Genomic DNA, 27,599 nt, shown 5'->3' on the forward strand with positions numbered 1-27,599 from the left:
CTATGTTCCGACTCTCACCTATGGTCATGAGCTTTGGGTAATGACAGAAAGAACAAGATCGTGGATACAAGCGGCTGAAATGAGTTTCCTTCGCAGGGTGGCTGGGCGCTCCCTTAGAGATAGGGTGAGAAGCACAGTCACTCGGGAGGAGCTCGGAGTAGAGCCGCTGCTCCTCCACATCGAGAGGAACCAGCTGAGGTGGCTCGGGCATCTTTTTTGGATGCCTCCTGGACGCCTCCCTGGGGAGGTGTTCCAGGCATGTCCCCCTGGGAGGAGGCCCCGGGGAAGACCCAGGACACGCTGGAGGGACTATGTCTCTCGGCTGGCCTGGGAACGCCTCGGTGTTCTTCCTGAGGAGCTGGCTGAGGTGTCTGGGGAAAGGGAAGTTTGGGCTTCCATGCTTAGACTGCTGCCTCCGCGACCCGGTCCCGGATAAGCGGAAGAAGACGAGACGAGACGAGATTTAATTTCAATATTTTTTTTATCCATTTTTGGTCTATGGCATTTGTCTAAGATTTTTGCACAGCACTGTATTTCAATAAGTTGAATAATCTCTTCTGGATTTATTCTGGATCATGTTTGCAAAGTGTACTGCTTGTTGTTGTATGTAAAACCTTTTCGCGTACTTCGTGTTGCTGGGTAATTTGAGACTGCAATATTAAGTATGACAACAAGGAAGCTGATTGTTTTTCTTGGCAACAGAAAGCAAAGGAATGTATTTAGATTAGATTAAATTAGATTAGATTCACTTTATTCATCCCACATCGGGGAAATTCATGTGTTACAGTAGCAAGAAAAAGTCAAACAGATAACAAATAAAACTAAAATAAAAATTAGACAAATGAAGGATTAAATACAGAGGGCTATTTGTATAATCTACTGTGAAAAAGTATAGAAAAGAAAAAATTGCCTTATTGAGAGGCTCGGAAAAATTGCACATTACAGGTAGACTCTGTATATACACACACACACACACACACACACACACACACATATATACAGTACATAAATAACATACATTTTATATATATATATATATAAATATAAGTATGCATAAAAATAGTTTAAGGCCTATATTATTGCACATAGTAATTGCATCGATGAGAAATGGCAGAGGTAGTAGTGGTGAAGTAGTGCAAATATAATGACAAACAGGTTATTGGTGCTACGTTACAAGTTGTGGGTGTTATACAGTCTGGATCGATTTGGAGACCAGAATGGACAAATAGAGTAGTCGTGTAAAAGAATGTGTCTACTCGCCCCAAGACCAAACAATCCCAATCTTATCTGCTTTCAGCTCCCTCAGACAGCACCGGCCTTGTCCAAGGCCGTTGCTGGAACAACAACTCCCCCTGAAGATCACTGCAGTGAGACGCTCTTGCATTCCTTCCCCCACTTCCCATGGTCGCTGCTTTTTACCCCCAGTGTGACAAGCTGGGGGAGCGCTGTCATGGCTGCAGACCGGGCTGCTTGTTTGTGCTGGGTTACCTATACCTCTGCCCCTCCCCCTCCCCCTTACCCCCCTCCCATGATCGCCCCCCCCCTCGAGTCCCGAGTTTTCATGTTGTAAAGTGTACTGTATTATTTTGTGCTTATGTGCTGAGGTGTTTTTTTCAATGTTCCCACACTGTACTCCCCACAGGAGCATAGTGTGGGGGTTGCTTTTTTCTCCTCCCCTCCCCTCATGTTACTCTGTATTTTTCATCCCTGTCTTCCTGTCCTGTCTACTCCCCCTGTGTCAATTGTATGTATGTGTATATGTACGGATGGGTTGATGGCCAATTTCGCTGGTACTTGTGACTAGTGACAATAAAGGGTTCGTTCATTCATTCATTCATTCATTAAATTGAGGGACAGTGTTGGTGAACATGCCACCTAGTTTAATTTGCACACTCCCCTAGGTGCAAATGGATCACACCCTTTTTATGAAGATTTAGCAAGGACTCAAACTCAGCTGGCATGGCGTGTACTCTCTTGTTTGATGGATGGCCATCATAATAGTGGTTGGGGAGTTCCTGGTGGGTGTATGGGTGTGTTTCAAAGGGCCAGAAACCATACAGGTGGACGTTGTTACAGAGCTCCAGTGCCAAGCTGACCATCATCATACCAGTGCTGAGGCGTTTTGCCGGAATTCCTTGGTTATGCCAAAAGGTTGCCAGGTTGTTTAGATACGTCGGGTTATGGAAGACGGGTCTTGGGCAAGACTTGTTGAAGTCTTCCAGTGAGTAGAGAACACGCAGAGACACAGCTGTGTTCTGCCGAAATGAGAAGGCAGGCAACAGGAGTAGAGCATCCCTATACACCTGCACATCCTCCACAAATGACCTCCGGCGCTCATTTAGTGCTTGGTACCTGCAGAGCATCAGAAAGAGAAATAAGGAGCTGCATGCCTTTGGTGTTCTCCTGAAATACTTGTTGATGAGCAGAGATTATTTTGGGTTTGTTGGTTTTGAGCAGGTAAAAGAAGAAAGTACATTGTGCATAGTATAGCATCTACCATGTCTACATCCAAATATTAACTTTGCCATGCCTAACTCGACAAACCAGTCTTTTCAGTGTCATGCCTATTTGGTTTACCATTATCATCGATCTTGCTTTGCCCAGCCATACATTTACGCTGTGTGAAGGAAACACTTTGTTGCCATGGACTGATGATTCTAAATGTTGTTCAATAGTTATATGAATATCATCCATCCACCATCACTACAAGATGGCATCATTTATCTCATCTCATCTCATTATCTCTAGCCGCTTTATCCTGTTCTACAGGGTCGCAGGCAAGCTGGAGCCTATCCCAGCTGACTACGGGCGAAAGGCGGGGTACACCCTGGACAAGTCGCCAGGTCATCACAGGGCTGACACATAGACACAGACAACCATTCACACTCACATTCACACCTACGGTCAATTTAGAGTCACCAGTTAACCTAACCTGCATGTCTTTGGACTGTGGGGGAAACCGGAGCACCCGGAGGAAACCCACGCGGACACGGGGAGAACATGCAAACTCCGCACAGAAAGGCCCTCGCCGGCCACAGGGCTCGAACCCGGACCTTCTTGCTGTGAGGCGACAGCGCTAACCACTACACCACCGTGCCACCCGGCATCATTTATATATTCTTTAATTCTCTCTGTTTCTTAAAGGATTTTGGAAGATTTTAAGGAGTTTGATTGCAGTCATACTGGAAAATTGAGCTTGTAAGCTAAGTGTTCCCCCCCCAAATTCAAACTATTGTGCTACCTTCCACAATTAGCTCACTCCTGAATGGACTATCAGTTTATCAGAGACTGAGAGACAACGTTCATGTTAATTCATGCACTTAATGTCATCCATACTTTTATTATCAGATCATCTGAATATCCATCCATTATCTGTAGCCACTTATCCTGTCCTACAGGGTTGCAGACAAGCTGGAGCCTGTCATGATCCGCCCCAGACTTCCATTCCAGAGATTTATTATCTCCCAGTTCAGCGCAATCTGGATCCAGGACGGGACTTCCATCTTTCCAGCATTCAGGTCCTGGTCTGGTCTGCTGTATACAACTAGGCCCTTCTCAGAAGGGGAATTTGTCAGAACGTCTTGCCTGTTTTTCAAGGTGTCTCTGTGCCATTATTGCTTCCTGGATTTTTGCTCTCTGTTTTGCCTAGTCTTTGCCACAGTTTTTTTGCACTCACATTTTATCTTTTCTTCATGTTTTTTGTCTCCAGTTTTTGTCAGGACTGTTTTTCATGTTTTTTTCATACCAGCGTTTTGTCTTTGCCTACCTTGTTTTTGTCTGGACTATTTTGCTGATTTTGTTCATTTACTTTTTTGGACTTCAATTAAATCTGTTTTTATTTCATTGGATTTTCTGGTTTGTGTTTCTGCTTTTGGATCCTAACTCACAACATCTCGTCATTCATAACAGGAGCCTATCCCAGCTGACTATGGGCGAGAGGCGGGGTACACCCTGGACAAGTCGCCAGGTCATCGCAGGGCTGACATATAGACACAGACAACCATTCACACTCGCGGCCAATTTAGAGCCACCAATTAGCCTAACCTGCATGTCTTTGGACTGTGGGGGAAACCGGAGCACCCAGAGGGGACCCACGCGGACACGGGGAGAACATGCAAACTCCACACAGAAAGGCCCTCGCCGGCCGCTGGGCTCGAACCCAGGACTTTCTTGCTGTGAGGCGACAGTGCTAACCACTACACCACCATGCCACCCATGGCATCATCTGAATATTTAAGTTATTCCATAAAAATCGAGTCATACATGAGCTGATAGCCAATGAGGCGTGTTGCACCAAGTTGGCTATAAGCCATGTATGACGAGATGGAGTGGAATAACTGTTTTACTCTATCAACATTCACTGGATTTTGAGAAACGGAGTATTTTTATTTTCTGCAAATTCAATAAATAAAAACTTTATCCAAAACATCAGACAAAATAATTTCTGCTGAGAATGTAAACAAACCATAGAAATGACAGGATCAATTTGTGAAAAATGTGATAATTCTTGAAAAAAAGTTATTTCCATCAAATACTTTCATTCCATATTTTGTTTTTTTGTTTTTTGAATTTTTTGGGGTTTGTTTTCAAGTAGAGTTTTTAGTTCATCCTCAGGTGGTTCAGTAATTTTCTTCATTTTCGCCATTTTCTTCTTCTTTTGTCTTTTTTTGGTGGTTGGCAAACCAACTTAATGGTGCATTACTGCCACTGACTGGGCTGGAGTGTGGAACAGGAGATATTTGTGGGTGGGGGGAATGACGACACTATATTCTTTTAGCTATTTCTGTTTCTTTTAAATACTTGATAACAAAGTGATATATCTGATTTGATGCGCTCCGTCATTTTGTTTTTCTCTACTCATAGTATATGAGCTGATATCCTAGTAGTAGAGTAGCCAATCAGAGCATGAGATTGCTCATATCCAGTGTATGTGGATAGAATAATAATTATTCACTGAAGGCGAAGTGAATATCGGTGAATGATAAGCGAGACGAAATTGAGGTTATTATTCACTAGTATTCACTGAGCCTGAGGTGGATAATTGTTTGAGTATAAATACACAGGTGATTATTTAAAAAAAATGTAAAAATTCGGGTTAAAAAAATAATTTATTTCAAACTTCAGAAGCGGCATGTAAATGTAATAACAGCATGCGCAGACTTGTGTCACTTATCTGTGCCGAGTCACATAAAATACTTTGTTTTGAAATGGATAAAATAAATCACAATTCCACCTTACCTTTGAGTAGTTTTAGACCAAACTTCGTACCATCTTTAGTGCTTTTAGGAACAGCATTTTCTTTCATCATTTGTAATTCTTCCTCACTTACGTTGATGAAGCACTTGGGCGCCATTTTGCCGAGTTACTCGAGGTAATTATCGAGAAATAGTCTGAATTTCTTGACCAATCAGCGAGCATGATTTTCTGTAATCACCTCCGTATTTATACTAATAACCATTTATACCAGCAGTATTGAAATACATATGAAATGATGATATTCTTGCCTGCATCTACTTGTCTCACATAATTTCCATAAGCGTGCACACACACAACAGACTCACTTTTGAAAGAGGATGCTTGGATTGGCTGTGACAAGGTTTGTTTTTTGTCCTGTATCTAGCTTATGTACATCGGTCAGTGGTGGAAGATTACACCTGCAAAACAAAATGGAGAAGTAGTACCCAGTGAAACATTAGGAGCGAGTCGATGTTTATTGTGTGTCATTGTGTGTGTTTTAGATTATTCAGTCAAATTCTTTTTTCTGGTTTTGTCTGTTGTGTGAAATCAGAATCAGACCTGATGACAAATGTAGCAGAGTCGATTTGTTTTCCACAGCTGCTGTTGGCTAAGATGCCTCCATTGCCCACGACAGCACACGTGTCATATGGTGCTTTTTGAAAAGGGCTCTCCTACACACACGTACACACAGTACAGAGAGTATTAGCACTAATATTAACTTATTTCTGCATATTGTGCATTTTGTGCACATCATACCTTGGGAAATATACTGAACAGGTCTGGTGTCACCACTTTTATATTTTTTTTTAGTCCATCATAAGTAATATTTGTCCCGACAGGTGAGTTACTCTGTGTAACCACTGCATTGGAAATGGCATTGCAAGTGCTCCCGAGCAATGACCTGAGAACAACAAAAACAACAACAAAATCACTTTTGTGGTTGTATTTTTTTTTTGGTTGAAATATGAATTCTGAATCTTGTATTTATACACATTGATCATCAATGGTGGAAAATAACGAGTGTTATTGAAACAGAATACTTATAGTCTTTCGTAATTTCATTTACTTTTCCAAGACTTAAAACATACAGTGGATATAAAAAGTGTACACACCCCGCTGAAATGATCTGTTTTTCTGATGTAAAAAAATGAGACCATGATAAATAATTTCAAAACTTTTCCCACCTTTAACGTGACCTATAACCTGCACAATTCAATTGAAAAACAAACAAATCTGTTCAGGAGAAAAACATCAAAAATAAAAAAACGTACAATAAGCTGGTTGCGTAAGTGTGCACACCCTTAAACTAATACTTTGTTGAAGCACCTTTTGATTTAATTACAGCATGACTCTGATGAGCCCCAAATAAAGTTCAGACATTTACTCAGTTGCATCCTCCAGCAAAAGCCAGGGTTCACAGAGAGCTTAAAAAGCATCAAAGGGATCTCACTGTTGAAAGGTATCAGTCAGGAGAAGGGTACAAAAACATTTCCACGGCATTAGATACACCATGGAGCACAGTGAAGACAGTCATCAAGTGGAGAAAATATGGGACAACAGTGACATTACCGAGAACTGGACTTCCCTCCAAAAATTGATGAAAAGACAAGATGAAAACTGGTCAGGGAGGCTGCCAAGAGGCCTACAGCAACACTGAAGGAGCTGCAGGAATTTCTGGCAAGTACTGGTTGTATACTACATGTGACAATCTTCTTCATATGTCTGGACTATGAGGTAGGGTCAAAGAATAACATCCAGGCCTGGCTAAATTTTGCAAAAAAATACATCAACTCTCCCAAAAGCATGTGGGAAAATGTGTTATGGTCTGATGAAACCAAGGTTGAACTTTTTGGCCACAATTCCAAAAGGTATGTTTGGCTTAAAAACAACACTGCACATCACCAAAAGAACACCACACCCAGGGTGAAGCATGGTGGTGGCAGCATCATGTTTTGGGGTTGTTTTGCTTCAGCTGGAACAGGGGCTTTAGTCAAGGTGGAGGGAATTATGAACAGTTCTAAATACCAGTCAATTTTGGCCCAAAAGCTTCAGGTGTTTGCTAGAAAGCTGAAGATGAAGAGGAATTTCATCATTCAGGATGACAATGACCCCAAAAAAGTTTTGAAATGGCCCAGCCAGAGCCCAGACCTAAATCCAATTTAAAATCTGTGGGGTGACCCTGAAGAGGGCTGTGCACAAATGATGCCCTTGCAATCTGACAGATTTGGAGCGCTTTTGCAAGGAAGAGGGGGCAAATATTGCCACGTCTAGATGTGGCAGGCTGATAGATGCCAACCCAAAAAGACTGAATGCTGTAATTAAATCAAAAGGTGCTTCAACAAAGTATTAGTTTAAGGGTGTGCACTAGCCTGGGCCTGCCCATCCTAAGCATGATGCAACATGAGGGCCTGTTCCGAGCTTAGTCTGGCCAGGCAGGCTATCTACAGCATTTCCAAGCTCCCAAAAAATCGGGAACCAATCAACTTTGAGCATCTCCAACGGCCCTGGGTAGAGGCATGTTCAAGGCAGTGACGTAGTAGAACTGCGACCGGAAGCCATAGATTGTTTACAGAATCTATGCCGGAAGCGCTTCATTCACATCACGAACATGGAGCAGCGGCAAGCCTTTAACACAGAGGTAGATGCTGTATTGAGAGCATTCAACGGGAAGTTCTCATTGAAAACGGAGCAAAGAGCAACCCTGGAGGTATTTATTGAAAGGAAGGACATTTTCGCCTTGCTCCTGACCGGCTTCGGTAAGAGTTTAATCTACCAGTTAGCCCCGTCGCATCGCATACGTCAGAGGAAAGAGTGATGTGATTGGTTTAAGTTTCGTCACAGCCTTTTCTGGCTTCGACCAGTAGCAAACTGAGGCATTTCAGGGAGGCGGGTCAACCACAGGCTCTGGGAAACGGTTTGGCTTAGTAGCTTGGCCAGACCAAATGCTCTGAGAGCTTTGAAGTCGCGTTAGCCAGGCTAGGTGTGCATACTTATGCAACCAGCTTATTGTAGGTTTTTATTTTTTTTCCCCCTAACAGATTTGTTTGTTTTTCAATTGAATTGTACAGGTTATAGATCACATTAAAGGTGGGAAATGTTTTGAAGTTATTTATTGTGATCTCATTTTTTTCATCAGAAAAACCTATCATTTTAGCGGGGTGTGTTCACTTCTATGTTTTTATTTTGAACATCAGTACTCATTAAATAACCTCAAAGGTCTTTTCTCTCATCCTGCTATGTATAGGACTGTGTCAAGTCAAGTCAAAGTCCCTCCCACGCCAGGATCTGATCTTCCTAGGCAGTCTCCTGTCCCAGTACTAACCAGCTCTTTGAGGTGTATGGGTGCGGCGCCGATTTCCGTAGCCCTCGGCCTCTTGCCTATACAGTAACATCAGTACTCATTAAATAACCTCAAAGGTCTTTTCTCTCATCCTGCTTTGTATAGGACTGTGTCAAGTCAAGTCAAGTCAAAGTCCCTCCCACGCCAGGATCTGATCTTCCTAGGCAGTCTCCTGTCCCAGTACTAACCAGCTCTTTGAGGTGTATGGGTGCGGCGCCGATTTCTGTAGCCCTCGGCCTCTTGCCTATACAGCTAAAATTACAGTGGGAGGCTAGTCCTTTGGTAACCATGAGGGTTTGATCTGTATTGCAGCATACCTTGCCAGAAGGTACCATTTTTACGACGGTCTTTGGTATGATCCGACTGGGAGTAGAACTCGCAATCTCCTAGTACAGAGGCAGACACGCTAACCACTAGGCCATTGGTCTGTGTACTATACATCAATTGCATGGGCTGCAGTGTATTCATTAATGCTATAGCCATTTGTGTGCATCTGAATATGGATAAGCCACTGGACTGCAGTGTGAGTGCCCCTGGCCCTCAGTAATGTTTCATTTTGGTCAAGTAAGCAAAGACTCATAGAAAATGCAGCGTCTCCTTTGCTTCCTTTGGAGGCAGGAACTCCATCTAATTTGAAAAAGCAAGCTGAGGCAAGTTTTGCTAATGTTAACTAGTTTTGCTAATGGTAAGTCCAGGACTCGGACTCGAGTCTGACTCGTGTCCTAATTTTAAGGACTTGTGACTTGACTTGGACTTGAGCACTGATGACTCGGACTCGTGCATGAACTGCATTCGGACTTGTAAACTAGACACGAGGACTTGGATTTTTTTTCTTTATTTTTTTGTAACATGCCATAATAATTTGGCATAAGATATTTATATCTACATTAATTTGTATACTAATTTTGTGCAAGAGAATGCATTTTCACCTGTTCATACGTCATGTTCAGGAACAAACTAACGTTAATGGCGCTAAAATGCCTGGAGAGAAGCCCCTAGGATTGTCTGTTTGCTTATACAGACTTTTCGTGCAGTGGGGAAAAAATGCACTGCTATGTGTTCCATATGTAGAAGAACTATCGAGGAGACGACGGGGACAACCTCAAACTTCAATCGTCATTTGGTAAGACTCCACCCAGAGAAGGAAGAGACATGCTATGTTCATTGCTCTGTTGATAGCGGGGCTTGCTTGCTGAGCGATGAACTAGCTAGTGTTAACCCTCTCTCATGTTATTTGCCCTGTTGATAGTGGGCGGGGCTTGCTGAGCGATGAACAAGCTTTTTATCTGTAGCCTATCAACTAAAATGGGGCAGTCGAGCAGGAACGTTAGTCTAACACAGTAGCAGAGACTGTTTCACATAAAGGCAGTAACAGCCACCATCAAATGGTGCGGTTGGGGTCTTGTTCTCAGAGTTGCCTTGGCTCAATAGTGGACTGGACTTGAAATTTTCTTTAATGACTTGGACTTGAACACTGGAGACTCAAGACTGGACTTGGACTCGAGGTTTAGTGACTCGACTACAACACTGGTTAACTGGCTCTGTTGAAGTAAGTTAGCCTGTTTTCTTTGCTAATTGGTTAGACTAGCATCAACTCTATTAACTAACAAAGTTGGTTAGGCAGCATGCCAAATTTCACTGAATGGTAAATATTGATTACTTACAGGATATTTTACTTCCAATCAATTCATTAGAAAGCTAATACAGTATAAGTGTCAAGTTATGCATATGACCAGCAAATCTACAAAGACTGAATTATGTTTTAAGGCAAAACAGCTTGCTTATAACAGTTTTGCATAAGTAATAAAACTTTTTACATGAAAATATGACATGAACTAAAATTCATCACTTAAAAACATTTACTTTTTACTCCAATACTACTTGAGTACATTTAATGAGCGACTTCTTTATTTTCACTTTTAATTGAGAAAGCTTGACATTATTTATACCATACGTTCACTTAAATGTAATTTCTCAGTACTTTTCCACCCCGATTTATCAGATATCGCTGTCGTGTGCATACTTGCCAACTCTACAGATTCACGCGGTAGTCTACCCATTTCCACAGGTGAAAACCACCTGTTGATTTTAGTTCCAATGGAATGGTGCGATAATGATGTTGAATCTAAATTGTATTGCTCTATCGTATCATTCCAATGGTTCTCATTATAGTTCTACAACCCCAATTCCAAAAAAGTTGGGATGCTGTGTAAACGGTAAATAAAAACAAAATACAATAATTTGCAAATCATGGAAACCCTATTTTTCATTGAAAATAGGACAAAAACAATATATCAAATGTTGAAACTGAGAATTTTTATTGTTTTTTTTTTTAAATATACTATTGTAAAATGGAATATAGGGTTTCCATAGTTTGTAAATTGCCACATAATCGTAACTTTTTTGGAATTGGGCTTGCAGCCAGTTTGCAAAGAACTCGCATACTACAACAAATCACACCAGTATTTGTAAAAACCAAACACACTCTGGTGATCGCGACCAATGAAAACTCCAAAGGAAAAAAGATTTGTGATGACAGCAAGTTTAAGGTGACTTGGTAATCGGATCATCAAAGCATTGAGGGCAGCATTTTGTGAAGTACGTCGGTCCGATTTCTCAATCAATTTTTTTCAAAAATGGCACTCAAAATACAGGAGAGTCCACCATTTTATATATATATATATATATATATATATATATATATATATATATATATATATATATATTTTTTTTTTAATTTCCCCCAGACCCCCACAGTAGGGCACGGATGTGTCATGCAGTCTGATCAGCTGCTTTTCATTCTCTGGAGGTTGTCAAGTATGCATGTGTTATGACCTGTGATTTTGTTACCTATATTTTTTAAAGGCATCCTTCTGCTTTTTCCAGCTGGTTGAGTAACTTGCCAGCAGTTTCTCAATAATGCCATTTTTCCTGGAACATAAATCCACAAATGCACAATAAGAAAGCAGTGATATGTTACAGTAGTATAAAATCCTTATATTACTGCCTCTGAAGTCTGATTCTTGGGTAGTTCTAAGGTTTCTACAGTGGTGCTTGAAAGTTTGTAAACCCTTTAGAATTTTCTATATTTCTGCATAAATATGACCTAAAACATCAGATTTTCACACAAGTCCTAAAAGTAGATAAAGAGAACCCAGTTAAACAAATGAGACAAAAATATTATACTTGGTCATTTATTTATTACATATCTGTGAGTGGCAAAAGTATGTGAACCTTTGCTTTCAGTATCTGGTGTGACCCCCTTGTTCAGCAATAACTGCAACTAAACGTTTCTGGTAACTGTTGATCAGTCCTGCACACCGGCTTGGAGGAATTTTAGCCCATTCCTCCGTACAGAACAGCTTCAACTCTGGGATGTTGGTGGGTTTCCTCACATGAACTGCTCGCTTCAGGTCCTTCCACAACATTTCGATTGGATTAAGGTCAGGACTTTGACTTGGCCATTCCAAAACATTAACTTTATTCTTCTCTAACCATTCTTTGGTAGAATGACTTGTGTGCTTAGGGTCGTTGTCTTGCTGCTTGACCCACCTTCTCTTGAGATTCAGTTCATGGACAGATGTCCTGACATTTTCCTTTAGAATTCGCTGGTATAATTCAGAATTCATTGTTCCATCAATGACGGCAAGCCGTCCTGGCCCAGATGCAGCAAAACAGGCCCAAACCATGATACTACCACCACCATGTTTCACAGATGGGATAAGGTTCTTATGCTGGAATGCAGTGTTTTCCTTTCTCCAAACATAACGCTTCTCATTTAAGCCAAAAAATTGTATTTTGGTCTCATCTGTCCACAAAACATTTTTCCAATAGCCTTCTGGCTTCTCCACATGATCTTTAGCAAACTGCAGATGAGCAGCAATGTTCTTTTTGGAGAGCAGTGGCTTTCTCCTTGCAACCCTGCCATGCACACCATTGTTGTTCAGTGTTCTCCTGATGGTGGACTCATGAACATTAACATTAGCCAATGTGAGAGAGGCCTTCAGTTGCTTAGAAGTTACCCTGGGGTCTTTTGTGACCTCACCGACTATTACACACTTTGCTCTTGGAGTGATCTTTGTTGGTCGACCACTCCTGGGGAGGGTAACAATGGTCTTGAATTTCCTCCATTTGTACACAATCTGTCTGACTGTGGATTGGTGGAGTCCAAACTCTTTAGAGATGGTTTTGTAACCTTTTCCAGCGTGATGAGCATCAACAACGCTTTTTCTGAGGTCCTCGGAAATCTCCTTTGTTCGTGCACTTCCACAAACATGTGCTGTGAAGATCAGACTTTGATTGATCCCTGTTCTTTAAAAGGGTGCCTACTCACACCTGATTGTCATCCCATTGATTGAAAACAGCTGACTCTAATTTCACCTTCAAATTAACTGCTAATCCTAGAGGTTCACATACTTTTGCCACTCACAGGTATGTAATATTGGATCATTTTCCTCAATAAATAAATGACCAAGTATAATATTTTTGTCTCATTTGTTTAACTGGGTTCTCTTGATCTACTTTTAGGACAAGTGTGAAAATCTCATGATGTTTTAGGTCATATTTATGCAGAAATATAGAAAATTCTAAAGGGTTCACAAACTTTCAAGCATCAGTGTATATAATAGCAAATGTCGCGATGTTTCTTTGAACCATGTTGCATTCTTACTTTTTGTTTGCAGGATTTTGCTCAACTTTGAGTGGTTTGCTGGTGGCAGCTTCATCACTGTGAAGGAACATCCAAAGAATCACTTGAAGGCATGCCAAGACCAAAAATAAAGCACTTAGACAGTGCTGGTATTAACTGTAAATTAATAACTTAATTACGATGATAATTTTGACATTTTAGGATTAAAATCAATCAATCAATCAATCAACAATCAACAACTTTATTCAAGTGTCAAACTTATAGCTGGACACAAGTAGCCTACTAACTGGGGACACTAGCTATAGATAAATAAACATTAATGAAATCTGAAATACATACTTATACGTATCTATAATCTTAAATATAAATGATGAATTTTAAATCTTAAATGTATATTATAAAACTTGGAAAGAAAATCTTAATTGTTATTCTCGACCAAAAAAAAAAAAAAAAGATCCTTGATTAGAGTGGAATATAAATAAATAGATATGAAGGAAATATCAAATAACTATATACTCAAATCTATAATATTAAATATATACATGATAAAATGTTAATTCTGTACTAAAATGTTTAATATACATTCTAGGCAAAACTCATATCTTCAAATCTACAATCTCAGTATTAAATTCAATGTAAGTAAAAAAATTACTATAAATGATTTAAAAATGATTATTAAAAAAAGATTAAATTAGATCCAGATTGAATGGAAGATCATTTATACTAGGTAGAAAAAGGAAAAATGCAAACCAGTTTTTCAGTTTATTTATGGCAGCAGCAGTGTGTCAGATTTTTTTATTTATTTTCTAAAAATTTTGACTTATTTTCTCAAAATTCAGATTTACAGTCAGGTTTTTTCCATAAAGAAACATTTGTGAATAGTTGTGAATCGGTGCTATCTGCTAATTTTTGATCCTCTCTACTAACCCCATTTCCAGAAAAGTTGGGATATTCTCCAAAATGCAATAAAAACAAAAATCTTTGATTTTGTTAATTCATGTGAACCTTTTTTAACTGACAAAAGTACAAAGAAAAGATTTTTCAATAGTTTTGCTGACCAATTTAATTATATTTTGTAAATATAAATGAAGTTAGAATTTGATGCCTGCAACACACTCAAAAAAAAGTTGGGACAGAGGCAAAATAAGATTGAAACATTTATAGGATATTCAAGTAACACCATTTTGGAAGATTCCACAATAAGAAGGTTAATTAGTAACATGATTGGGTATAAAACGAGCATGCACCAAAGGCTCAGTCTTTGCAAGCAAGGATGGAATGTGGCTCACCCCTTTGTGCCAAAATTCGTGAGAATTTTTAGTCAATTCAAAAAGAACATTTCTCAATGCAAGGTTGAAGAGAATTTGGTCTTTCAAAATCTACAGTACATAATATTGTGAAAAGATTCAGGGAATTTGGAGACATCTGAGTGCATAAAGGGCAAGGTTGGAAACCACTGTTAAATGTGCGTGACCTTTGAGCCCTCAGGTGGCACTGCCTGAGAAACCGTCATTCTAATGTGACAAATATAGCCACAGGGGCTCAGGAGTACTTTGGAAAACTGTCGTCACTCAACACAGCCCACTGCTGCATCCAGAAATGCAACATGAAACGGTATTACGCAAGCAGGAAGCAATTCACCAAATCGATGCAGAAACTCTGATGATTCCTCTGGGCCCGAACTCATCTCGGACTGGAAGACAGTAGAAACATCTCATCTCATTATCTCTAGCCACTTTATCCTGTTCTACAGGGTCGCAGGCAAGCTGGAGCCTATCCCAGCTGACTACGGGCGAAAGGCGGGGTACACCCTGGACAAGTCGCCAGGTCATCACAGGGCTGACACATAGACACAGACAACCATTCACACTCACATTCACACCTACGGTCAATTTAGAGTCACCAGTTAACCTAACCTGCATGTCTTTGGACTGTGGGGGAAACCGGAGCACCCGGAGGAAACCCACGCGGACATGGGGAGAACATGCAAACTCCGCACAGAAAGGCCCTTGCCGGCCATGGGGCTTGAACCTGGACCTTCTTGCTGTGAGGCAACAGTGCTAACCACTACACTGCCGTGCTGCCCCCTTAGAAACATGCTGCAGTCAAATGACTCCACATTTCAGCTTGTTTTTGGGAAAACCGGACGTTGAGTTCTCCATGCCAAAGGTGAACACAACTATCCAGTTTGTTATCAGAGAAAGGTGTAAAAGCCAGCATCTGTGATGATATGGGGCATCAGTGCCCGCAGAATGGGTGAGTTTCATGTGTATGTGAAGATACCATTGATATATTGGGGCATATATTCAGATTTTAGAGAGACATTTTTGTCAAGGCGATGTCTCTTCCTGGGAAGTCCATGCTTATTTGAGCAGGACAATGCCAGGCCTTATTCTGCATGGGCTACAACAGAGTGACTTTGTAGATGCAGAGTGCACATGCTTGACTGGCCTGCTGCCAGTCCAGCTCTGTCTCCTATTAAGAATATATGTGGCAGCATGAAGAAGAGAATCGGACAACGGCGACCACGGACTGTTGAGCAGCTGAAGTCTGGTACCAAGCAAGAATGGACAAAAATTCCAATTGCAAAACTGTAACTATTAGTGTCCTCAGTTCCCAGAGAATTAAAAAGTCTTATTAAAGGAAAGGTGATGCAATACAATGGTAATAATGACTCTGAACTTTTTTGAGCTTGTTGCAGGCATCAATTTCTAAGTTTGTTTATATTTACAAAATACAATTAAGTTGGCCAGTAAAATTACTGAAAATCTTTTCTTCCTACTTTTGTCAGTTCAATATAGGTTCATATCCTTTTAGCACAAGTGTTTTAGCACAAATCTAAAGTCTTTTAGCACAAGTTCTGAAGTTTCTTAGCATAACTCTATGTTCTTTTGCACAACTCTGGATTATGGTCACAATAATAAAAAAACCTACTCATTTTGATATATGAAGGGGTTTATTATTAATTGCTTAGGGACTGGAAGCCGGAATTTCTGCTGCTGTGCATATTAAGGATCAGTTGTTGATCCCTGAAACGTGGACTGAAAATCTGATTCTTTGGTGTTTTTGGATATTTGTAGTTAAGCCATAGCAAACCTTGAATTGTGGGCACCTTCAGAGATAACTTCAGTCACTTCTGATCATATTACAAATTCAACTGACTGTCAATAATTACACGCTTGCCTAATTAATTAACCGAGAAATTACGTCTCTTGCCCTGCTTGCCAACATGTTTTGCCGACTAAGAGCGGAATCTATTCCTAAAAACATACTCAAATTATTAAAAGTCCATTTGATATCAAAGATTAGTGTTTTCATATGTACAGTGGTGCTTGAAAGTTTGTGAACCCTTTAGAATTTTCTTTATTTCTACATAAATATGACCTAAAACATCATCAGATTTTCACACAAGTCCTAAAAGTAGATAAAGAGAACCCAGTTAAACAAAAGAGACAAAAATATTATACTTGGTCATTTATTTATTGAGGAAAATGATCCAATATTACATATCTGTGGGTGGGAAAAGTAAGTGAACCTTTGCTTTCAGTATCTGGTGTGACCCCCTTGTGCAGCAATAACTGCAACTAAACGTTTGCGGTAACTGTTGATCAGTCCTGCACACCGGCTTGGAGGAATTTTAGCCCATTCCTCCATACAGAACAGCTTCAACTCTGGGATGTTGGTGGGTTTCCTCACATGAACTGCTTGCTTCAGGTCCTTCCACAACATTTTGATTGGATTAAGGTCAGTACTTTGACTTGGCCATTCCAAAACATGAACTTTATTCTTCTTTAACCATTCTTTGGTGGAACGACTTGTGTGCTTAGGGTCGTTGTCTTGCTGCATGACCCACCTTCTCTTGAGATTCAGTTCATGGACAGATGTCCTGATATTTTCCTTTAGAATTTGCTGGTATAATTCAGAATTCATTGTTCCATCAATGATGGTAAGCTGTCCTGGCCCAGATGCAGCAAAACAGGCCCAAACCATGATACTACCACCACCATGTTTCACAGATGGGATAAGGTTCTTATGCTGGAATGCAGTGTTTTCCTTTCTCCAAACATAACGCTTCTCATTTAAACCAGAAAGTTCTATTTTGGTCTCATCCGTCCACAAAACATTTTTCCAATAGCCTTCTGGCTTCTCCGCATGATCTTTAGCAAACTGCAGACGAGCAGCAATGTTCTTTTTGGAGAGCAGTGGCTTTCTCCTTGCAACCCTGCCATGCACACTATTGTTGTTCAGTGTTCTCCTGATGGTGGACTCATGCACATTAACATTAGCCAATGTGAGAGAGGCCTTCAGTTGCTTAGAAGTTACCCTGGGGTCCTTTGTGACCTCACTGACTATTACACGCCTTGCTCTTGGAGTGGTCTTTGTTGGTCAACCACTCCTGGGAAGGGTAACAATGATCTTGAATTTCCTCCATTTGTACACAATCTGTCTGACTGTGGATTGGCGGAGTCCAAACTCTTTTTAGAGATGGTTTTGTAACCTTTTCCAGCCTGATGAGCATCAACAACGCTTTTTCTGAGGTCCTCAGAAATCTCCTTTGTTTGTGCCATGATACACTTCCACAAACATGTGTTGTGAAGATCAGACTTTGATAGATCCCTGTTCTTTAAATAAAACAGGGTGCCCACTCACACCTGATTGTCATCCCATTGATTGAAAACACCTGACTCTAATTTCACCTTCAAATTAACTGCTAATCCTAGAGGTTCACATACTTTTGCCACTCACAGATATGTAATATTGGATCATTTTCCTCAATAAATAAATGACCAAGTATAATATTTTTGTCTCATTTGTTTAACTGGGTTCTCTTTATCTACTTTTAGGACTTGTGTGAAAATCTGATGATGTTTTAGGTCATATTTGTGCAGAAATATAGAGAATTCTAAAGGGTTCACAAACTTTCAAGCACCACTGTATATATGAACTGTATTGCATTCTCACTTGTCCTTTGTAGGATTTGAGTTGGGTGACCTGCTTACCGTATGATGCGTGGATCGCTGAGAGTCAAAGCACTGTGAGGAGACAGAAAAATAATAATAATGCATTTTATTTATAGGCACCTTTCAAGGCACTCAAGGACACATTACAACACATGATAAAAATCAAACATACAGTAGCAACAATGCAACAAGGCATACAATGCAAAATAATAAAATAAAATGGCAAAAGTCATTTGCGCTGAAGTCAGACAGAATAGGAAAGTCTGAAAAGGTGTGTTTAAGGTGAGATTTGAAGGTTGGATGAGAATCAGTATTACAAAGTGGGAGGGAGTTCCAGAGGCGAGTAGTAACATGACTGAAGGCTCTAAACCCCATGGTAATCAAATGAGCTGGAGGTGTAACAAGATCGATGGAAGAAGAGGATATGAGACACTTTCATTTAACTTTCATTATTATTTCCAAATCACTTGAAGATTCGGCAATAATAATGAAATATCAAGCAACAGTAATAGGGTCTACGTTGTTAAAAATCTCAGTTTCTTTTTTTTTAAGTTAAAGTATAATCACTATTATTCTATCCACGTTCACTGGATATGAGCAATCATGCGCTCTGATTGGCTACTCTACTACTACGATATCAGCTTATATACCGTGAGTAGAGAAAAAAAATGGCGGAGCGTGTTGCTGAACCAACTGAGGACGAAATAAAAACTTGACTCGAAAACAAAACCCCAAAAAATAAAAATTAAAAAAGCAACAAAATATGGAATAAAAGTATTTGATGGTAAAAACGTATCTTTTTATTTATTTTTCAAGAATTATTATTATCACATTTTTCACAGATTTCTACTGTCATTTCGCCGGTTTGTTTACATTCTAAGCGGAAATTATTTCGTCTAACGTTTTGTATAAAGTTTTTATTTATTTATTGAATTTGAAAAAAAAAAATCCAGTGAATGTGGATAGAATAAAACAGTTATTCCACTCAATCTCGTCGTACATAGCTTATAGCCAGAGGTGGACAGTAACAATACATTAATTGAGTACTGTACTTAAGTACACTTTTTGAGTATCTGTACTTTTACTTAAGTATTTTTTTGGGGGAAACTTATGACTTTAACTTCACTACATTTGAAAGGCAAATATCGTACTTTTCACTCCACTACATTTCTATCAAGGTCCTCGTTACTCGTTACTATGAAGCAGCTTTGAAAGTGGATGTTTTTTTCTTTTCTAAAATGTGATTGATTTTTTTCGCAGGTGACACTGAGACAGCCTATCAGTAATCACTAGGGTCATTTCACGTCCATAGACTGGATAAAATCATGTTCAATGATTTCTCAACAGCGTTATTTAACACGATCAGTTGATGGCAGAATGTAAGGAGGCAGTTCTTCTGGAGAATGCACACACTCATGGCTTGACCTAGAACCCATGTTTCAGTTTTCTGAAAGGAATAAAGATTCATTTTGTTTTAAATGTTTACTTTGTTTGCCGAAAACGAACCACATCACGGCCTACAAAAACTCGCCATCCAACCGGCGGAAGCATATTGAGGTCTGCAAACATTTTATTCCAAGAGAAAGCTTGCAACAAAGTTATCTGTGCTTTTAGAGCTAGTGATAACGTTGCGATAGCGACACAATCTGGTTAGTCAAATAACTTTCTATGGATTTGCTTGCCAAGTTGCCGTAGCCTTGTCCACGGCTAACATTAACACATAGTCCAAACATAACCACGGTCCGAAGACATTGCAGGTTAGGCTAATTGGTGACTCTAAATTGACCGTAGGTGTGAATGTGAGTGTGAATGGTTGTGTGTGTCTATGTGCAGCCCTGTGATGACCTGGCGACTTGTCCAGGGTGTGCCCCGCCTCTCACCCATAGTCAGCTGGGATAGGCTCCAGCTTGCCTGTGACCCTGCACAGGATAAGCGGCTACAGATAATGGATGGATGGATGGTTTATGGAGGGGATATCTGATCTATAAGTAGGTTTCTGAAGACAAATAACACTGTGTTCTGTGTTGGACCCAAAGCAATTCAGTGAGGACAGAGAGAAATGAGAAAAAGTATAATAGGTAGGGGAAGCATCAATTAGAGACAGATTAAATGAGATGGTGGTATGGAGAATATTGATCTGTAAATCTAATGTGAACCACAAGGAGATCCTTGCTTGTACGTACTTGCGATATTTAGTTGGTTCTATTTTCCAAAATCCATCCATTATCTGTAGCCACTTATCCTGTGCAGGGTGTCAGGTAAGCTGGAGCCTATCCCAGCTAACTATGAGTGAGGGGCGGGGTACACCCTGGACAAGCTGCCAGGTCATCGCAGGGCTGACACATAGAGACAAACAACCACTCACACTCACATTCACACCTATGGTCAGTTTAGAGCCACCAATTAGCCTAACCTGCATGTCTTTGGATTGTGGGGGAAACCGGAGCACCCGGAGGAACCCAGAACCTTCTTGCTGTGAGACAACAGTGCTAACCACTACACCACCATGCCGCCTACTTTCCAAAATACGAACATGAAATCTTTCCTGCCCCAAGCCATCATCCTGTACAATAACTCTGACCTCTCTGCTGTATAGTCCTGTTTATGACCCTGGTCCTCCGTAACTTTTGCACCACCAGAGCTTATTTATTTACTGTCATTTGCACTGTTAGAGTTAATTTTTATCTATCTATCTATCTATCTATCTATCTATCTATCTATCTATCTATCTATCTATCTATCTATCTATCTATCTATCTATCTATCTATCTATCTATCTATCTTCCGTTTAATATTGCCACTTTTGCAGTTTTTATTTCATTTATCACAATTCTTGTTTTTAGCTCTATTAATGCACATTCACACGTTCAAAGTACCTATATAGATATATATTTTTTATCATTACATTTTTATCTGTATATTGAATCGTCAGCTTGTTCTTGGGATCTTTTTTTAAATTCTATTTTATGTTGTACAGTGTGTCTTTTTCTTTTTGCATATCTACTGCAACAAAACAATTTCCCAGTCTATCTATCTATGAACAAACCAGTAGCTGAATTTAAACCATCCTGACCAAACGGTAACCTGGGATGAATAAATGAATACTCTAAACGCATGCCAATAAACATAACCATAGATATAGACTTTGACTACAAGAAAGCAAAAACCTATTGCTTACCTCACTTTTTTGTTGCATGCTGTGGGATCCCAGTCCCTAACCACACCTAAAGTCACAACCAAATAACCAAATGCCATGGCAAGCTTTCTTTAATAATAATAATAATAATAATAATAATAAAATCATGTGCACACCCTATTCGCATCCATCTGATTCAAACACATGATCTGTTCATTCTGAATAATGTGTTCATATTCATTTACCTCTATAGTGTATACATATTTACAGGCGGAAATATCCCCTGGTGAATTTATTATTTATTTGCTTTATTGACATGATTTTTTTTTTTAGACGACAAATCATTCAAACGCAGAAGAAATGTGAAAAATAAAAATCTTTAGTGCTGCTAATGAAAACGTGTCAGAGCTTTGTCTTATTTGTCACCACAGATGTGCTTTGCAAAGTTATGAATCCATACACTGTAGGTGCAACAAGGAAAGACAAAAAAAAAGCAGTGGTAAGAGTTATATGTTTTTGATCTAAAACAACAAAGGCATATCTCAAAAGGAGTCTATAAAATTTTTATTCTTTACATACATGATGAAACATTTTTCCCCCATGTCGACAGGCAAACCTTACAATACAGCCTCATCTGAGGGGGAAAAAGTTTCTTTTTCCAGTTCCATGTTATTCCATTATTTTTTTCCGCAGTGGTGTGTTAACGTAATTAGAAATAATTAAAAATAATTACCGTTATATTTCTGAATAAATTATTTACTGACCTAAATTACCTACAGTTGCTGCAGTATAAAAAGTGTTTTATGCCACAGCACTGTTGTAATCTCGACTCTGATTCAGGTGGTGTTGATTAATTTTCTATAACAGCAGATTTTGACTGTCGTTCCTGATATGATTCAAATGACAAGTTTATATTAATGTGCTCATTCCAGTATATTATCATTTCTTTAGAAACAACAATTAATTTACATGGTGTGGTTGATGTGCCATGTAATCGAAGATTAATAATAAAGGGATTAAATAATGCACTATTATTAAACAAAGAAGCATTCTCGAAATGGTGAAGCTTTCTGTCAGGAGACATTTAACATTTATGAGTGTCAGCTTTGTAAAACAACAACGACAACAGTAGATTTTCCAAAACAAGAAGATCTACAGGACGAACGACATTGCACTTTCCACTTTCTTGGTAACCTGCCAAGCTGGGCTGGTTTTATCTATTTGATTTCAATGATAAGAATAGAAAAGATAAGAAGCTTATCTGTTATTATACATCTAACTGCTATATCATAAGAAATACATGATTATTTTTTATTTACTTAACTTATTCAGGTCAATTTTGACTTTGCATGTATTTTCATCGATAAAATTTAGATCAACTTCTAGATTCACCTGAAGATGCAATCTTGATAGAATAAATAACGTTAAGGAGCCACATAATAATGAATATTGCAATAGCATGCTCTTATTGCAACTCAATACTTCAAGACAAACTGATAAAATAATGACACTACAAAGCTAAATGTCAGCTGGTTTAAAGTACAAGCACAATAAGACATGCAGGTTTAGTCTTAATAACATACCAGAATGCCTGTAATGGAAATACTTGTGTAAATGGAAGAGAAGGAACTAAACCATGAGCCATGTGAGTGTACCTTGGACGTACATATGAACATGTTCCGTGCCAAGGTGATATGATATGATACTAGCTCAATAATAGACCATACAAAAGAACCAAAGTCATGCATGTGAGCACATTCTTTCATGTCTCTAGACGTTATTAATCCACCCATGAGCGCTTTAAGATTTATTTTTCTTTGAAATGCCAAATTGAAAATGCCACTGAGGAGTTCAGTCAGGTACACTCAAAAAACAAACCACATCATATGGGTACAATGGCTTGTCACCAGCACAGTACTCTCTCGGGTACTTATTTATACTCTTTATATACTGATTGAGAACATACAGTATATGTACCTTTTTGGCCCTAAAAAGGTACACATAGTAACCTTGAAGTCCAATAATGAGCCGTAGGGGTACGTTAGTGTAGATTGTACCTTGGGGAACAGAAATGGACTCCTGCTGTACCCCTATTTCTAACTGTGTAGGTAGAGCAGGGAAAGTTGGAAAACATGCAGAGCAGGAGACCCCATGAGCATGATTAAGAACCAGTGCGCTATGTTAAGGAAAGGTGCTTCAGTGCTTCCTTTCCTATCTCCTTTACCATCGGATACACCGGACCGTCCTGTGCAGTCAGATTCTCTTAATACCACCTACGACCTTATGAATTCTCCTTCACATCTTTCCTTGACCTCATGATGTTTTCCATCAAGGTCAAGGAAAAGTGGTTAGGACGCACGACTGGGATGCAGCCTTGAGAAGGGGACAAGGCAAACACATCATAAATTGGCAGATGATTATGTCCCTTAAGCAGGTCACTCCGGTCCCTTCCATCAACATTCATCATATTCATTTACAACTGATTTTCAATTCAAGGTGGACTTTTCCAATCAAGGCTCATGATACTGGAAATGGGATATATATTACATGGTGGCACAAAGATATGAAGTTTATCTTCGAGTGGTGAATGGATATATCACGAGTGAGTGTAGTGAAATATTTTTCAACATCAGAAGATAAACTTCATATCTTTGCATCACTGTGTAATATTCCTTTTATTATATAGACATATCCACAAAACCCCCCACAAAAAACGCAAGCTAGTCAAAAGAATTTTAATTTTGAGCCTGTTTGCCATTTTGACAATGTGGATCAAGTCAGTGGGAAAACACCAACGGTGACATCATCAGAGTGAAATATCAGGAAATATGTTACTCAGGTCCAGGATTTATTTCATATGAAAAACTCAACTTTTTCAACATTAGAAGATAAACTTCATATCTTCAGGCCAGTGTGTGATTTTCTTTTGATTATATCGACACATTTACAAACAAAAACTCCCCAAATTTATCAAAATAATTCATTGATTTCTTCATGAGTAACATATATATATATATATATATATATATATATATATATATATATATATATAATAATGTTATTTACCAGCTGGGAGGTATTGTGAAATACCGTGACCGAGGTCTTGAAAGTACTGAGCGAGGCCCTCTGGGCCAAGGTCACGGTATTTCACCATATGGGCCAACCTGAAGCTGGTAAATAATATATTTATTTTTTTCTTTGCCAAATTCTAACAGAAAACGAGAGCGCCCGAAAGGGAAAACAGAGCCAAGCTGCCATTTTGAATTCTCATTCACGGCTGTAATGCACATTGCTTCCTCCTCGGTATACAAGTGCACTTCCATGGCAGAAAAAAACTACATTTTGCCACCTATGTAGTCCCCTATTTATACAAATAAGAGTCATTCAGGATTCAGCCATGTTTTTGCACTGTGTTAGCAAAAGTTACAGGTTTTTAGCTTCCTCCTGAAATGTTTTCTTTTATTTCTTCTTCCTCAGGGTAGTAAAACTCGCTTTTGCTGTGAAGACTGTCATTATCACTATCCATGCTATAAAATTAATGCTATTCTCCTGAGAAATGCTGGCAAATATTTATAAGATTTTTGATAATCTTATAAATAAATCTTATAAAAAAAGATAAATGTTGACAAAAAATGCTACTATGTTTATTGTTATGGTGAATGAGCGAGTCGCCAGAGGTCCGTAACCGGGGTCTGTAACCGGGGTCCGTATCGTAGGATATGGACCCGCTCGCCAGCCAATCAGAGAGCAGGATTTTGACCGCAAAAAAAATAGAGATTTATTTCACCATTTTGGTTCTCCATGTCCCACGTGGAGCTCATATGAAAAATACGAGTGATGTATTTCCCAGCAAAACACTCATCCATCCATCCATTATCTGTAACCACTTATCCTGTTCTACAGGGTCGCAGGCAAGCTGGAGCCTATCCCAGCTGACTACAGGCGAAAGGCGGGGTACACCCTGGACAAGCCGCCAGGTCATCACAGGGCTGACACATAGACACAGACAACCATTCACACCTACGGTCAATTTAGAGTCACCAGTTAACCTAACCTGCATGTCTTTGGACTGTGGGGGAAACCAGAGCACCCGGAGGAAACCCACACGGACATGGGGAGAACATGCAAACTCCACACAGAAAGGCCCCTGTTGGCCACTGGGCTCGAACCCAGAACCTTCTTGCTGTGAGGCGACAGTGCTAACCACTACACCACCGTGCCACTCCATGTTTTGATTTATTCATTTTAATTTCTGAGTTAAGGCATGACTGCAAAAAATAAACTACTCAATGTTAGCAGCCATTGTGTGTGTGTGTGTTTTAATCTTTTAAAAAAGATCAGGATCAGACACTCACCTCTTGGAAAAGTTGTCCCAAAGCAGCACACTGCTGAAGGACACGAATAAGATGATAGATAGCAGGTATACGAGCCTGATGAAAAGCAACTTCATATCTGTACCGGCACGGTCTTGAAATCACTTGTTCTCAGCATATAATTGCACACCCTTATATTGACAGTCTTGCTTTTCCTCATTCCATTTATTCTTTCTTTAACACCACCCCCTTTTCTCGCTTTCATTAGTTTCAACCTGTCTTTCATATCTGAAGCGCTCTCTCTCTCTCTCTCTTTCTCTCTCTCTCTCTCTCTCTCTCATTCTTCCTTTATTCTCTGACAGTGTCTCTATTCTTCCTCTTTTATGGCTTGGCCTGCCGTACTGTGTTGGTCTATTCCTGTTGAAATAGCAAGCTGTTGCACCCCCAGACCCCATTTTAGCCCACTGCTCCATCTCTCACTTCAGTAACATGAGTGCTTGGGACTGAATTAGCTCATGGAAGACACTCTCGACTGGGAGGTAGTGATGGTCTCTCTGAAGCCAAGGCTCTGAAGCACATATCGAGTAAAAGGGGGTGTGTCAGATGAAGCCCCATTTCGAAGCATGTATCGTTTAGCAGAAAACCAAGTGACTGACGACAGACGAGGCCTCGGGCGTTTGGTCCACATCATTGTTTCGTCCTGAGTGTGAGAAAAGGAACTGCCTCAATACAAATACAAGGAAAATAAATCTCTTCCTGAACAAAAATCAATAAAAGGTTCCTCAAAATGTTACTCCGTGGTTCCGGCTGCAGCAGAACTCACAATATGACACACACACACTGAAGACAAACAGAAAGGTTGCCCCCTTTATGTTTATAGACACCTTTTTGTTGTGCAGACACAATTATACTGAGCATGAATTCATACAAAGTGACTGTGCGTGTGTGCGCGCGCATGATTTTATATACTACCTAGGACAAAACGTCCCCACAAGGACAGTAAAATCTGACAATTTTGACACTCGCATGGTCCCCACAAGGAAATTGCTGTTGTGTTTTTTTTTAACAAAAATTGAACAAACAAACAGACAGACAACCAACTAAACAAACAAACAAACAAACAAACAAAAGAGCCTAAATGTTTCCTTTTTGTTACTGAGGTAAGGTTAGGGTTAGGTTCTTCAGTCATTCCTATTAAAGCAAATTACGTAAATGTCTCCAGCGTTAACATAAATAACTAGAAGGACACTCGGTAGGGGCGGCACGGTGGTGTAGTGGTTAGCGGTGTCGCCTCACAGCAAGAAGGTCCTGGGTTCGAGCCCCGGGGCCGGTGAGGGCCTTTCTGTGTGGAGTTTGCATGTTCTCTCCGTGTCCGCGTGGGGGTGCTTCGGTTTCCCCCACAGTCCAAAGACATGCAGGTTAGGTTAACTGGTGACTCTAAATTGACCGTAGGTGTGAATGTGAGTGTGAATGGTTGTCTGTGTCTATGTGTCAGCCCTGTGATGACCTGGCGACTTGTCCAGGGTGTACCCCGCCTTTCGCCCGTAGTCAGCTGGGATAGGCTCCAGCTTGCCTGCGACCGTGTAGAAGGATAAAGCGGCTAGAGATAATGAGATGAGACACTCGGTAGAGTGCATACCTCCACCAAGCCACATATTCAGATTTGCATCAAAATCTAAACAATTGTTCCTTGGCCCATTGCCCACTTTTATTCAAAATTCCATCAAAATCCGTTGACTACTTTTTGAGTTACATTGGGAACAGATAAACAAACAAACAAACAAACAAACAGAGGTGAAAACATAACCTCCTCCAACAAATCTGGCGGAGGTAAAAATTGCTCTGCATAAGGGCATCTTCTAAATGCAAATTTAAGAAGTAAGGGAAATTCTCATCTCATCATCTCTAGCTGCTTTATCCTGTTCTACAGGGTCGCAGGAGCCTCTCCCAGCTGACTATGGGT

The 27,599-nt window shown here is 39.9% G+C and overlaps 1 protein-coding gene across 1 annotated transcript; it reads right to left on the reverse strand.

Moving 5' to 3' along the window:
• Positions 1 to 1,543: 1,543 nt before the first annotated feature.
• Positions 1,544 to 25,838, reverse strand: LOC132868775 (alpha-2,8-sialyltransferase 8F-like). Its single transcript, XM_060901945.1, has 8 exons — positions 25,679 to 25,838; positions 18,227 to 18,259; positions 13,248 to 13,304; positions 11,429 to 11,509; positions 5,995 to 6,139; positions 5,797 to 5,909; positions 5,562 to 5,654; positions 1,544 to 2,352 (listed from the first exon to the last, which is right to left on the reverse strand). The coding sequence occupies exons 1-8, from the start codon at positions 25,771 to 25,773 to the stop codon at positions 1,881 to 1,883; spliced, it is 1,089 nt and encodes a 362-aa protein (XP_060757928.1). The 5' UTR covers positions 25,774 to 25,838; the 3' UTR covers positions 1,544 to 1,880.
• Positions 25,839 to 27,599: the final 1,761 nt, after the last annotated feature.

Source organism: Neoarius graeffei, chromosome 20 (genome assembly GCF_027579695.1).
Source record: "Neoarius graeffei isolate fNeoGra1 chromosome 20, fNeoGra1.pri, whole genome shotgun sequence".
In the NCBI taxonomy this organism is placed as follows: domain Eukaryota; kingdom Metazoa; phylum Chordata; class Actinopteri; order Siluriformes; family Ariidae; genus Neoarius; species Neoarius graeffei.